This window comes from Acipenser ruthenus, chromosome 5, assembly GCF_902713425.1.
Source record: "Acipenser ruthenus chromosome 5, fAciRut3.2 maternal haplotype, whole genome shotgun sequence".
NCBI classification, from domain to species: Eukaryota; Metazoa; Chordata; class Actinopteri; order Acipenseriformes; family Acipenseridae; genus Acipenser; species Acipenser ruthenus.
The window spans coordinates 690,112-705,323 of record NC_081193.1 but is presented as its reverse complement, the minus strand read 5'-3'; the positions used below and the strand labels follow the sequence as shown (position 1 = coordinate 705,323).

The 15,212-nt window shown below is 43.8% G+C and overlaps 1 protein-coding gene across 5 annotated transcripts in view; it reads left to right on the top strand.

The window, feature by feature from the left end:
- Positions 1–15,212, top strand: part of arid1b (AT-rich interactive domain 1B) — a 211,836-nt gene that overhangs the window by 184,893 nt on the left and 11,731 nt on the right. For all 5 annotated transcript variants that reach the window (XM_059023481.1, XM_034003330.3, XM_034003332.3 and 2 more), the window contains 7 exons: positions 4,364–4,573; positions 5,452–5,656; positions 6,903–7,041; positions 7,998–8,155; positions 12,119–12,269; positions 12,639–12,758; positions 14,058–14,154. In XM_059023481.1, coding sequence (XP_058879464.1) covers positions 4,364–4,573; positions 5,452–5,656; positions 6,903–7,041; positions 7,998–8,155; positions 12,119–12,269; positions 12,639–12,758; positions 14,058–14,154 — 1,080 coding nt within the window. The remainder of the gene's footprint in view (positions 1–4,363; positions 4,574–5,451; positions 5,657–6,902; positions 7,042–7,997; positions 8,156–12,118; positions 12,270–12,638; positions 12,759–14,057; positions 14,155–15,212) is intronic.

Sequence of the window (15,212 nt, the reverse complement as noted above, 5' to 3'; positions counted from 1 at the left end):
CAGGCTGTCAGTATTGTACACACTGTTCAGTCAGGCTGTCAGTATTGTACACGCTGTGCTATTCAGTCAGGCTGTCAGTATTGTACACACTGTGCTGTTCAGGCAGGCTGTCAGTATTGTACACGCTGTGCTGTTCAGTCAGGCTGTCAGTATTGTACACGCTGTGCTGTTCAGTCAGGCTGTCAGTATTGTACACACTGTTCAGTCAGGCTGTCAGTATTGTACACACTGTGCTGTTCAGTCAGGCTGTCAGTATTGTACACGCTGTTCAGTCAGGCTATCAATATTGTACACGCTGTGCTGTTCAGTCAGGCTGTCAGTATTGTACACACTGTGCAGTCAGGCTGTCAGTATTGTACACACTGTGCTGTTCAGTCAGGCTGTCAGTATTGTATACACTGTGCAGTCAGGCTGTCAGTATTGTACACGCTGTGCTATTCAGTCAGGCTGTCAGTATTGTACACGCTGTGCTGTTCAGTCAGGCTGTCAGTATTGTACACACTGTGCTGTTCAGTCAGGCTGTCAGTATTGTACACACTGTGCTGTTCAGTCAGGCTGTCAGTATTGTACACGCTGTGCTGTTCAGTCAGGCTGTCAGTATTGTACCCACTGTTCAGTCAGGCTGTCAGTATTGTACACACTGTGCTGTTCAGTCGGGCTGTCAGTATTGTACACACTGTGCTGTTCAGTCAGGCTGTCAGTATTGTACACACTGTGCAGTCAGGCTGTCAGTATTGTACACACTGTGCTGTTCAGTCAGGCTGTCAGTATTGTATACACTGTGCAGTCAGGCTGTCAGTATTGTACACGCTGTGCTATTCAGTCAGGCTGTCAGTATTGTACACGCTGTGCTGTTCAGTCAGGCTGTCAGTATTGTACACACTGTGCTGTTCAGTCAGGCTGTCAGTATTGTACACACTGTGCAGTCAGGCTGTCAGTATTGTACACACTGTGCTGTTCAGTCAGGCTGTCAGTATTGTATACACTGTGCAGTCAGGCTGTCAGTATTGTACACGCTGTGCTATTCAGTCAGGCTGTCAGTATTGTACACGCTGTGCTGTTCAGTCAGGCTGTCAGTATTGTACACACTGTGCTGTTCAGTCAGGCTGTCAGTATTGTACACGCTGTGCTGTTCAGTCAGGCTGTCAGTATTGTACCCACTGTTCAGTCAGGCTGTCAGTATTGTACACACTGTGCTGTTCAGTCGGGCTGTCAGTATTGTACACACTGTGCTGTTCAGTCAGGCTGTCAGTATTGTACACACTGTTCAGTCAGGCTGTCAGTATTGTACACACTGTGCTGTTCAGTCAGGCTGTCAGTATTGTACACACTGTGCAGTCAGGCTGTCAGTATTGTACACGCTGTGCTATTCAGTCAGGCTGTCAGTATTGTACACGCTGTGCTGTTCAGTCAGGCTGTCAGTATTGTACACACTGTGCTGTTCAGTCAGGCTGTCAGTATTGTACACACTGTGCTGGGTGGGTATGGACCTAAAAACATAACGTTGAAGGGTTTTCTATTTATTATTATTTTCTAGAATACAAACCATCCACTACCGCTGCCCCTAAATCATTCTCCCCAATATAGATTTGAATATTCACTGGGAATTTTTATCTGGCTTTATTTAAAGTGTCAACTATTGTGAGAGGAATAAAACAATTTTACAAGTACAGAACTAGAAAGGAATGCCACAGAACAATACTCTGCCTTGCTTCAACTAAATTATTTCTTGCTAAACCTATGTACACTTAATAAAACACAGCTGCCAGTACAGCCATCTGTAAAACCAACTCACTTCAGATATGCAGCTTTAGGAGTCTTTTCAGAAGCTGCCCCACAATATAAGCAGTGGTAGCAATGGAGAATAATACACAACATACATGGTATTAAACAGGTCAAAATATATTACATTAGTACTCCTTTAAGGTAATCTGCCGCTGCTCATCAGTCACCACTTTAAACATTCAACCGTAAAGTGTGAATACAGCTAAAGAACACAATCCAGAACAGCACAGTAAACCAATCTCTTTAATTTAGCAAAGCATTCTTTCCAGACTCTAATTAATGAGGTCATCTTAACATCCTGACTCATTTTCTATTGTAGCACTTGGCTGACCCGATGTTGACTGAAATACACTCCAAGCAGGAAACACATGTTTTTTTCTTCTTTACTTACTTTGGCAATCTTCAGAACAATGGATTTCACCTTCATAATACTGAAGCTGTGTATGAACTGGCTTTGAAAATAAAGAGGTTAAATTGCCTCACTGATTAACAGTGTGATGATTTGATCGTAGACGCTTTTTGAGGCTGTTTCAACAGCAGTGTATTCAGGGTTATTATACAGAGGATTACACTGAGACGTGGCTGCCATTGAATCCAGCAAGCACGGCAGAGTGTAACACACCTACATTTCTAAAATCCTAAAAGGTATTGACAATGTCGACCCAGGGGACTTTTTTGACCTGAAAAAAGAAACAAGGACCAGGGGTCACAAATGGAGATTAGATAAAGGGGCATTCAGAACAGAAAATAGGAGGCACTTTTTTACACAGAGAATTGTGAGGGTCTGGAACCAACTCCCCAGTAATGTTGTTGAAGCTGACACCCTGGGATCCTTCAAGAAGCTACTTGATGAGATTCTGGGATCAATAAGCTACTAACAACCAAACGAGCAAGATGGGCCGAATGGCCTCCTCTCGTTTGTAAACTTTCTTTTGTCCTTATGTTCTTCTTATGTTCTTATGTTCTACAGTGTTTAAATATCTCAATTTATTATTTGTTCTATTTTGATTGTGTAAAGTGATACTTGGGTTAATGAACCTGAGAAGGTGCCTCTACCACTGTCATTTCTAATGTGTGTGGTAGAGAGCTAGCAGCCTTCATTTCTACATGCTGTGTAGTAGAGCTAGCAGCCTTCATTTCTACATGCTGTGTAGTAGAGCTAGCAGCCTTCATTTCTACATGCTGTGTAGTAGAGCTAGCAGCCTTCATTTCTACATGCTGTGTGGTAGAGAGCTAGCAGCCTTCATTTCTACATGCTGTGTAGTAGAGCTAGCAGCCTTCATTTCTACATGCTGTGTGGTAGAGAGCTAGCAGCCTTCATTTCTACATGCTGTGTAGTAGAGCTAGCAGCCTTCATTTCTACATGCTGTGTAGTAGAGCTAGCAGCCTTCATTTCTACATGCTGTGTAGTAGAGAGATAGCAGCCTTCATTTCTACATGCTGTGTAGTAGAGAGATAGCAGCCTTCATTTCTACACGCTGTGTAGTAGAGCTAGCAGCCTTCATTTCTACACACTGTGTAGTAGAGCTAGCAGCCTTCATTTGTACATGCTGTGTAGTAGAGCTAGCAGCCTTCATTTGTACATGCTGTGTAGTAGAGCTAGCAGCCTTCATTTCTACATGCTGTGTAGTAGAGCTAGCAGCCTTCATTTCTACATGCTGTGTAGTAGAGGGATAGCAGCCTTCATTTCTACATGCTGTGTAGTAGAGATAGCAGCCTTCATTTCTACATGCTGTGTAGCAGAGATAGCAGCCTTCATTTCTACATGCTGTGTAGTAGAGCTAGCAGCCTTCATTTCTACATGCTGTGTAGTAGAGGGATAGCAGCCTTCATTTCTACATGCTGTGTGGTAGAGAGCTAGCAGCCTTCATTTCTACATGCTGTGTAGTAGAGATAGCAGCCTTCATTTCTACATGCTGTGTAGCAGAGATAGCAGCCTTCATTTCTACATGCTGTGTAGTAGAGCTAGCAGCCTTCATTTCTACACACTGTGTAGTAAAGCTAGCAGCCTTCATTTCTACATGCTGTGTAGTAGAGCTAGCAGCCTTCATTTCTACATGCTGTGTAGTAGAGGGATAGCAGCCTTCATTTCTACATGCTGTGTAGTAGAGATAGCAGCCTTCATTTCTACATGCTGTGTAGCAGAGATAGCAGCCTTCATTTCTACATGCTGTGTAGTAGAGCTAGCAGCCTTCATTTCTACATGCTGTGTAGTAGAGGGATAGCAGCCTTCATTTCTACATGCTGTGTGGTAGAGAGCTAGCAGCCTTCATTTCTACATGCTGTGTAGTAGAGATAGCAGCCTTCATTTCTACATGCTGTGTAGCAGAGATAGCAGCCTTCATTTCTACATGCTGTGTAGTAGAGCTAGCAGCCTTCATTTCTACACACTGTGTAGTAAAGCTAGCAGCCTTCATTTCTACACACTGTGTAGTAGAGCTAGCAGCCTTCATTTGTACATGCTGTGTAGTAAAGCTAGCAGCCTTCATTTCTACACGTTATATAGTACTGTCAGTATATAACTACAGCAGTGCATGTACCGCTTGTTGTAACACTGCACCCACACTGTCTACCTTAGAAGTCCATCTCTTCCACCACCACTAACGAGAAGATCAGCAAGCTGTACGAGATGGGCAGCGAGCCCGAGCGCGGGGTGTGGGTGGAGCGCTACCTGGGTTTCATGGAGGAGAGGGGGACGGCCGTCCTTAACCTGCCAGCTGTGGGGAAGAAGCCCCTGGACCTCTGCCGACTCTACATGGCGGTTAAGGAAATCGGTGGCCTGGCCCAGGTGAGTGGTGGCTAATTTAGCGTGGTCATGTGACTGTCAGTAACAAGTACAGTAAACAGCAGGCTTTGTCATGTGACTTTGTCATTAACAGGTACAGGCTTTGTCATGTGACTCTGTCAGTAACAGGTACAGTAAACAGCAGGCTTTGTCATGTGACTTTGTCAGTAACAGGTACAGGCTTTGTCATGTGACTCTGTCAGTAACAGGTACAGTAAACAGCAGGCTTTGTCATGTGACTCTGTCAGTAACAGGTACAGGCTTTGTCATGTGACTCTGTCAGTAACAGGTACAGTAAACAGCAGGCTTTGTCATGTGACTTTGTCAGTAACAGGTACAGGCTTTGTCATGTGACTCTGTCAGTAACAGGTACAGTAAACAGCAGGCTTTGTCATGTGATTGTCAGTAACAGGTACAGGCTTTGTCATGTGACTCTGTCAGTAACAGGTACCGTAAACAGCAGGCTTTGTCATGTGATTGTCAGTTGCAATAGTAGCCTCTGTACTTATTGATCCCATACCCCAAGGTTGGGAAGAAACTCCAGCAGTCAATCAAACACAAGGCCTTTGTTGCCATTGGATGTTAAGAACAAACAAGTGCCAAGTAGCCCATTACGAGTGAGTGGAAGATCTCCAGGGAACGCAGTGCTGGTTACAATGTGCTCAGCAATTAAAGTGATGCACCCACAGCATCCAGCATACACAGCATCCTTACTTTAGAATTGAAATAAACTAACCGTGTTTCTTTTAAACCCTTCATGCCCGTTTATTAGTAAGACCTTTGCAGAGAGTAGTGTGGCCATGAGTGTGTAGCGCTGCCATGAGGAAACAGTCCTGTAACAGTGATTCGTCTGCTTGTTTGTTGGCTTGATTTCATACAAGGTTAATAAAAGTAAGAAATGGCGAGAGCTCTCCAGCATCCTCAACATGGGCACCTCGAGCAGCGCTGCCAGCTCCCTGAAGAAGCACTACATCCAATACCTGTTTGCCTTTGAATGTAAAGTGGAGCGCGGAGAGGAGCCGCCACCCGGAATCTTTGCTGTGGGAGACAACAAGAAGCAAGCCAGGATCCAGCCTCCATCTCCTGGTAGGCAGTGGTATGATTGCAGCGCTGTGTGTAGCCAAGAGGGGGAATCCCCAGAGGAGGATTCATGGGGGAGGAGTCTGGGATATAAACAAACGTGACCTCGAGCTGACCTCTACTCACAGTTTTTTATTTATTTATTTTTTTAATCTGAATCGTGCTTTTTAAATGATCTTCCTGGCTGAGTGTACATTTCAAAGTATGTGAATGCACTTAACCTCCAGCAACCTTTCCATTGTTTACTTTAGCTTTTATATGTGTAGCTTCTGGAAGTACAGAGAGGGCTATCCTTGAATGAGAATCTGGGGTCTTGTATTGAGCAAGTGTGCGTGTGTGCATGTCTGTGTGTGTGTGTGTGCATGTCTGTGTGCATGTGTGTGTTTGTGCAAGCGTGTGTGTGTGCATGTGTTTGTGTGCATGCGTGTTTGCATGTGTTTGTGCGTATGCGTGCGTGTGTTCATGCTCGTTTGTGTGTGTGTTTGTGTGTACATGCTTGTGTGTTTGTGTGCATGTGTGTGCGTGTTATCAGTCAGGGGCACTAACTATGTATTGAGTGATGATGACGTTATTCCATATGGCAGTTTGTTTGGATGCTTATTCACATTTGGTTGAGTAAGCCAATGTCTTAAACTGAAATATATAATATTATGCAATGTAATACTTTTTAATTTATTTATTTATTTGTTCCAGGAGTGCCTTGCAGTATTAACTACTAAAATGAACTCTCCTCGAAGTTTAAGATGTCATACCCTATAATCACATTGTGGCTTTTTCTGTCTTTTAAAAACCATTCCAACATTCTATAACTGCTCAGCCTGGCTTCCATGGCAACACATAAACTTGTGCTACGGAAATGGTGCGATGAATTAGGGCAACACGGTGAATCCCGAACATCTGGCCGCAGAGTTCAGAAACAGAACTAACTGGTCATGTTCATCACACCGGCTAGCCATGTAACCAGAGCAGCCTTCGAGCAATGTTCTGACACTTTCAAACACAATAGAACTGCAGCAACCCAGTGTATCTGAAGCACATGACCATGTGGATCACACTCGTTTGTATGTGCTCTTGTAAACGAATGTCAAGCAGGCCTCTCCTGTCTGTTTACAGCCTCGTGGAATTGCTACTGGCATTTGGATGTCCATGAATGGACCCGTCAGTATTTGGTTTTGCCTGTCATTGGGGGGGATCCTCTTCAGCTATGTCTACATTACACTAACTGAGCACCTGCTTCTCCTGCTTCCCTCAGCCAATTCAGGCTCCTTCCAAGGCCCCCAGACTCCACAGTCAACTGGCAGCAGCTCCATGACTGAAGCTCCAGAAGACCTCCAGCCTCCAGCCCCAGTCTCTGTAGCACATGGGCAGATGCCACCCCTGCAGGGTAACAGGTAGGAGGCAGGGGGGCAACATGGGCTTCCTGAAGTCTTTCCTAATGCACAATAGAGAAAGGGTGAAGGAGTTATCAACACTACAAGCGGAACGCTTTCACACTCCACCACAGCCGTACCAGATAACTGTTGGTGTTGTCATTGTAATACTTCCCGTTATGCTTCCATGTATATATAGTGAGGTATGATTAAACTAGCGTTCCCAGTTGTCATTTCTGTGCTTTACCAAAATTCTAAGGTCAAAATATAAAGGAAAAAAGTCAAACCTTTCACAAAATAGCTTCAGTGAAGACTTGGAAAGCCATCATTGATAACACATCTGTCTACTTCTCATGTTCTTTCAGTTTCATTTTCTGTTGCCTTCTAGTGTAAAGAAATATCTTTCAAAAAGATACTGTGCAACTTCAGACTAAGAAGGTTCTTTAGTTTATAAAACAAAAGCAATGAAACTCCAACAATGTTTCAATCCGTATACCTTGATAATTCCAGTCTAGTGTTCTGAATCATTACTACTTGTGTGCTGTTTTCTGTTATACTGAGCCATACCCCATATTCCTTGTATACTTAAGAGGCTATTGTCAAAACCTGACAAGAGTATTCTCAGCACATTTACTAATTTTATCATTTAAAAAAATGTGCTTTCCTTTCCTCTTAAAACTGAAATGAAGGTTTTGTTTTGCCCTGTTATGTTGTTCAAGTGAAATCCACACAATGTGATGACCCTTTTTTGCCTCAGAGGTTTGCAAAATACAGGAAGTCTCCAGGTTTTAAACAGTGGGCAGCAGGTAGCAGAGCTGGTCTGGTCTTGAGAGACCCATGTTTAATGTCTTCTATAAAGTTCAAAGAATTATTTTGGAATCATGAGCAGTTGACTGCGAACTAATACAATGCTGTTGAACTGTGACTGCTAGTGTGTCTGTAACATATACTGTGAGCCACTCTGTTGGTTTTCCTAGAAGCAGTGCGGTCAGCGTGCAGGACCCCTTTTCAGAGGTCAGTGACCCCGCATTCCAGAAGCACAACACTCCGTACCAGCAGGGGATGACCACGCCTGAGGGGGTGATGAGGATGCACTTTGAATCCAATAAGGGTCCTCTTGGTGGGGTGAGAAAAGGTGACTTGTTATTGTGTACTGTTTGTACAGAGTGCTTCTAAAGTAACATGATGTGCACCACATTGTCCCAACTTCCTCTGCGACCCACTGTGTGGCCCTTGTTTTAATATAAACTTTCTCTAGAATCAGCACTGTATAACCTTATTATAAAAGCAGTGCCAAAGCTAATGGCCAGGAATCAGGAATTCCACAAGGCCCTTGCAGTGATGAGGCTCCAGTCAGAAGAGGTGTTGTGGCGGAGTGTCCCGCCCCTATTTATATATTTATTATTATTTGTATTTTTGTTTACGGCGCAGATCAAAGCACCGCGTATTTGTTGTTGTTTTTATAATTTAAAAACCTCGTGAGGATGCGTGGCTGATCAGCTACTGATTATTTAACTAGCTGACAGTCACGCATCCTTACTTTATTATTATTATTATTATTTATTTCTTAGCAGACGCCCTTATCCAGGGCGACTTACAATCGCAAGCAAATACAAATACATTCAAGTGTTACAATATAAGTCATACAATAAGAACAAGAAATACAATAATTCTCAAGTGTGACAAACCACAATTCAATAATACAGCAGATAATAGTGAAAGTTACATCAGGATATGATTAAATAGTGATAGTTACATCAGGATATGATTAAGTACAAAATACTACAGATTAAACACTTGGCAGATTACAATATTCTGAGGTACAGGATTAAATGCAGTAAAATAGGGGGCAGATAAGAGCAAAATAAAGCATATTTAAATGAAGGGTGATAGTGTCCCAGGATACAACAGAGGAGTTCTACAGGTGCTGTTTGAAGAGGTGAGTCTTAAGGAGGCGCCGGAATGTGGTCAGGGACTGGGCAGTCCTGACATCTGTAGGAAGGTCGTTCCACCACTGCGGAGCACTAAACTCGTGCAGACTGTGGCCGAGGGGTAATAAGATAATTAACAGCTAGTTAACCCCTCGGCCTGCAGCTGTCCGTGCTCGGGGGAGAGGGTACAGCGGAGAGAGCGAGGAGAGAGAAACTACATTTGAAAACAACTTCTAAGTATCGTGCTGGTGCTAAAACCAGCACGCTTATTTGTTTGGCCAACGTGCCCATTTGTTTTGTTGTTTGTTTAAATCTTTTGCTTTGTTTTATTATTTAATAAATACGCTGAGCACAGTAGCGTTCAGCTTCACCCGCCCATCCATTGTTTTGGTTCTGGTACTTCCTGGTTCGTGACGTCACCACACACGCCACTCAACAGCTACTCGACCACAGGTGTACATTACCATTCTATATTCCTGTAGCTGCTACGCAAACTCCCCCCTTACTCCAATGGTAGAATTGCCTTGTTGTCTCAAACTGCAGGTTTGTCTGCGCGAGCCTTGTATGTTTCTGTACACAATACGTTATTACTCAAACAGAGTCGAAGGAGAGGCTGTCAGACTGTCACTGTCTTGTTCACGCAGAAATTACCACATAAATAAAAGAGAAATGGACATCAATGAGAATTTAATTTTTAAAGTTGAAAAATATAACGATCTTTATGATGCCAGTGTCAGTGGTTATAAAGACAATAAAAAGAAAGATGCCATATGGTAAGAAATAACAGAACAACTGGAAATTGATGGGATGTCTGTCTCTCTTTATTTCACCTTAATTTTAGTCAAAGTGACGGGGAGCGCCACACACTGGTTTCGTATTTCTGTAAAATGACGCTTCTTTGTTTTAATAATGTTGACCAATAATAATAATAATCACATTCACACACTAACTGAAGATTGTATTAAAACTGAAAATCAAAAAAAAAAGTATATTAAACTAATTTTCTCAGTATTCACAAAGAAATATGTGTTGATGTATTCTTTTTGAGTGATTTACATGTTAAACCTGGTCACATATAAACACTCACTGTTAAATGTCATTTTTTTAGTGTGTGGTGTACGCAGACTATTTCTTTGTTATATTTATTTCGTCTCCACAAAAGGAGCAAAAGCAGACAGTATTTTCTTTTCATGACTAGCTACTGTTGTGTTTTTTTGTGATGTAGTCGTGCTGTATTCGTTTCGTTTGCTTCGCTCTGGTGTGCATAGCCCTGAAGTCTAGGTCAGTGGCGTAGCTGTCAGCCATGTGCAAACATCTTGATCCCTCACCACCCCCCACCCCCCACCCCCATCCCAAGGTTTTTCAGCAGGGGTCTCACTGGTATGAACTCAAAGGGGTTGACATGTATGGAGTTGCTTTGAGTTTATTTTTTTTGTTGTTGGTACAAAGCAATTCACAGGAAGGTTCTAAGAATGCACTGTAACTGAGCCCACGTCCTTGGCATGCTGTCCTGTTATTTTCCCTCCTTTGCTCATGCTTGTGCATCAGGGTTAGAGACTGCGAACGAACTGACATCCCTGCATGCCATGGGATCACACTGCACTGCCCTTCGCACTGCCTGCTACTGCACAGCACGGCGTTGCCTGGCTTTCTCATAGCGGCCTGTGCCTGGTATTCTGTGGAAACAAGGAATTACACTCCCCACACAGGCCTAGGGCTGCTATTTGTGATCCTTAACATGACACTACCATCTAGTGGAAAAACAAATCACAGTGCTTTGTTTAGTTAATGTAGAGCACAAACTGCTAACAAAAAATTGGGACTGGGGCGGAGGATCACCTTCCAGCAGGACAATGACCCAAACACACAGCCAAAGCTACACTGGAGTGGTTTAAAAACAAGAACCTGAGTGTCTTAGAATGGCCCAGTCAAAGCCCAGACCTCAATCCGATTGAGAATCTGTGGTAAGACTTGAAAATTGCTGTTCACCAACGGTCCCCATCCAACTTGATAGAGCTTGAGCAATTTTGCCAAGAAGAATGGGCAAAAATTGCAGGATCCAGATGTGCAAAGCTGGTAGAGACTTACCCAAAAAGACTCACAGCTGTAATTGCTGCCAAAGGTGCTTCTACCAAGTATTGACTCAGGGGGGTGAATACTTATGCAACCAACAAATGTCTTTTTTTTTTTGTTTAATTAACTTTTGTGTCACAATAAAAAATATTTTGCACCTTCAAAGTGTTAAGTATGTTGTGTAAATCAAATGGTAAAAATCCCAATTAAATCATTTTTAATTCCAGGTTGTAACACTACAAAATGTGGAAAAGTCCAAGGGGGGTGAATACTTATGACACACAATATGAGCGTTGTAACCGAAGAACGCTATAAACGGGGGGGGGGGGGGGGGGGGGGGTGCCGCGGGACACATAAAACACATCTGACTAAAATACAAAATAAAATAACTCCCTCTCTATAATGCACATATAGTGAAGCAAAAAAGTAATTTTCCGTGAATTAACCATGCATAAAGCACCATGTAATCAATGCTATATTTTTTATTAAAAAAAAAAGGTAACATTCCCACTCGTGGATCATTTTTATTAGCAGTTTTTAAACTATAAATAGCCGGGCTAAACGGTGGTCGGGAGTTCAGTTCGAAGCGACAGACAAGCAAACCAAGTGCGAGACGGAGAGCGGGTCGGGAGAGGGGAACAGGGAATGGGCTCGCCCCAGATTCGGCTCCCGGAGCGGGGCTGAAGCGAAGCAGCAAAAAAAGTGAATACATTAGGAAAGATACCCACGTAATAGGCCTAATATTTATTTAGTTATAAAACGAATGCTGAATAAGATGTCTGTGTTATAAAGTGCCAGGGTTTTGGGGTGACTGTTAACCTGCACTAATTGAATGTTCGATGGCCAGGGTTTTGGGGTGACTGTTAACCTGCACTAATTGAATGTTCGATGGCCAGGGTTTTGGGGTGACTGTTAACCTGCACTAATTGAATGTTCGATGGCCAGGGTTTTGGGGTGACTGTTAACCTGCACGAATTGAATGTTCGATGGCCAGGGTTTTGGGGTGACTGTTAACCTGCACTAATTGAATGTTCGATGGCCAGGGTTTTGGGGTGACTGTTAACCTGCACTAATCGAATGTTCGTTCTCCTCAGTGCCTGGAAGCAGTGAGCCCTTCATGAGTCCAGCACAGCTGTCCAGCAGCGGGATGCAGGACATGTACAGCCGGCCTCCCTCAGCCGGGATGTCCAGTCTGGGGATGGGGCAGCGGCAGCAGTACTCCTATGGGCTGGGGTATGACAGGAGGTGAGGGGGACTGAACCGGGGCAAGGCTTCCTAATACACTCCAGCATCATATTGTATTACCAGCAGCCCCTTCAGAGAGAACTGCTTATCTCAGTGTAATGGAGCGTGAACATTCACCCTCACATCCACTCCCCCCTCTCTCATCTCCCCTCCCCTCCCTAATACACTCCAGCATCATATTGTATTACCAGCAGCCCCTTCAGAGAGAACTGCTTATCTCATTGTAATGGAGCGTGAACATTCACCCCCACATGCACTCCCCCCCTCTCATCTCCCCTCCCCTCCCCCTCCTTGTTTAACTGCTGTGTAACTGTACGTTACTAAGTGTTATACGTGGTGGCTGACTGTTTTCTTTCATGCTTCCTTCAGACCAGATCACGGGATGAGCCCAGAAGGTAGTCTGGGGCCCCCTGGTGGTCAGAGTAACATGGTGCCTTCAAACAGTGACCCCAGCATGTACTCTCCACACCGATACCTTGGACAGCAGAGGTAAGGTTGTAGTCTGTAATATCACAGAATAATCTGTAGTCTGTATTATCACAGAAGAATCTGCTAAATCTCGCTTTGCAGGTACTTTGTTAAAGGTGCTGTGTCCCGTAGTGTTAGAAATGTGTGTTATTAACTTAGTAAGACGGTTAGTTTATGAGTCATGTTGAGATTGTCAGTGGATTTATTGGGGTGTCCTGTAAATTGCTACCAATAGCGATACATAGATTTTTTCCTGTAAAATGAGCTGTAGAAGATCTTAAAAGTGTGATTCCTAATCTTGTACTGCTGCAGGCTTTAGCGGGATTGTCACTGCTGTACTTGACCCACAAAGTGACGTAGGGGCTAAACTGATAGAAGGATGTGTTATACTGGCACATTTGTATTTGTTTTATAGTTTGAAGTATATATTAAACATAATCTCAAGATCATTTAGAAGTAATTCTCATGATGAGGGGATTCAAAGTTGTTAAAACCCAGCCTAGCACTACCTGTCTTTAGCCCCTTTCACACTGGCACTCCTACCCGGGTCACAATCCCAAGTAGTGTGAAACCACGTACCTGGGTCGTAATCCCGCATAGTGTGAAACCACGTACTTGGGTCATATCTGGGTCGTACCTGGGTCAAAATCCCACGTAGTGTGAAACCACATACCTGGGTCGTACCTGGGTCACAATCCCACGTAGTGTGAAACCACGTACCTGGGTCGTACCTGGGTCACAATCCCACGTAGTGTGAAACCACGTACCTGGGTCGTACCTGGGTCACAATCCCACGTAGTGTGAAACCACGTACCTGGGTCGTACCTGGGTTGAGCGAGACAAAATGCATGACGGCCGTTCGGAAGCTGACAAAATAACAAACAGCCATGCCTGTGTGAAGTTTCACTTCCACAAGGAACATTTCTGTTTATTCTGTTTAGCCATATTTGTGTTGATTGAGACAGAGCATGAGCCAGGTTGCAGCAGGGATGAAGAAACATTTGCTGTAATTAACATTTGGGCTGACGGTTCAATCCAGAGAAGCTTGGGTGGAAGCGTTTGTAACAAGCTTCTTCCGGGACATTGACACGTGCATTGCTTACCTGCGTCTGTCACCCAGGACAACCCTGTTTTATCAAAAGCAGTGTGAAATCGCGTAGCCGACCCGCATGACACCGGGTCCTGACCCGGGTAGGTTCTGACCCGGGTAGAGCATGCGAGTATGAAAGGGGCTTTTGTTGTTAAGAATTATTCTACTGTTCTGTGACACAGAAACGTCTCCACTGAGGCTTGCTTGACTTTGTATTGTGTCTGTTGCAGACATGACCCCTATGGGCAGCAGTACTCAGGACAGGGTCCCCCCTCCTCACAGCCTCCATATGGGTCACATCATCCTGCCATGTTCCCTCAGCAACAGGTGAGACAGGCTGCCTGCTTCATTTTCATTGCATTATATATATATATATATACAGTGCCGTGAAAAAGTATTTGCCCCGTCTGATTTTCTGCATTTTTGCATATTTTTGACTCTGAATGTTATCAGATCTTCAGCCAAAACCTAACATTAGATAAAAGGGACCCTGAGTGAACAAATAACACAAATTTGATACATATTTAATTTATTTATTAAAGTTATGCAACACCCAATGCCCCTGTGTGAAAAAGTAATCTCCCCCTTAGACTTAATAACTGGTTATGCCATTGTTAGCAGCAATAATTGCAACTAAACTGTTCCTGTAGTTATTGATTAGTCTCTCACAGTGCTGTGGAGGAATTTTGGCCCACTCCTCCATGTAGAACCGCTTCAACTCAGTGACATTTGTGGGTTTTCGAGCATGAACTGCTCGTTTCAGGTCCTGCCACAACATCTCAATGGGGTTTAGGTCTGGACTTTGACTAGGCCATTCCAAAACTTTAAATTTCTTGTTCTTCAACCATTCTGATGTAGACTTGCTTGTGTGTTTCGGATAATTGTCTTGCTGCATGACCCAGCTGCGCTTCAGCTTCAGCTCACGGACGGATGGCCTGACATTCTCCTGTAGAATTCTCTGATACAGAGCAGAATTCATGGTTCCTTTAATGATGGCAAGGCTTCCAGGTCCTGATGCAACAAAGCATCCCCAAACCATGACACTACCAGCACCATGTTTGACCGTTGGTATGAGGTTCTTACTGTGGAATGCAGTGTTTGGTTTTCGCCAGACATAACGGGGCCCATGTCGGCCAAAAAGTTCCACTTTTGACTCATCTGTCCATAGAACATTGATCCAGAACTCTTGAGGATCATCCAGGTGTTTTTTGACAAACGAGATGAGCATTCATGTTCTTCTTAGTGAGCAATGGTTTCCGCCTTGCTACTCTGCCATGAATCCCATTTTTGCCCAGTGTCTTTCTGATGGTGGAGTCATGAACACTGACCTTAGCTGAGGCGAGAGAGGCCTGCAGATCCCTGGATGTTGTTCTAGGGTTCTTTGT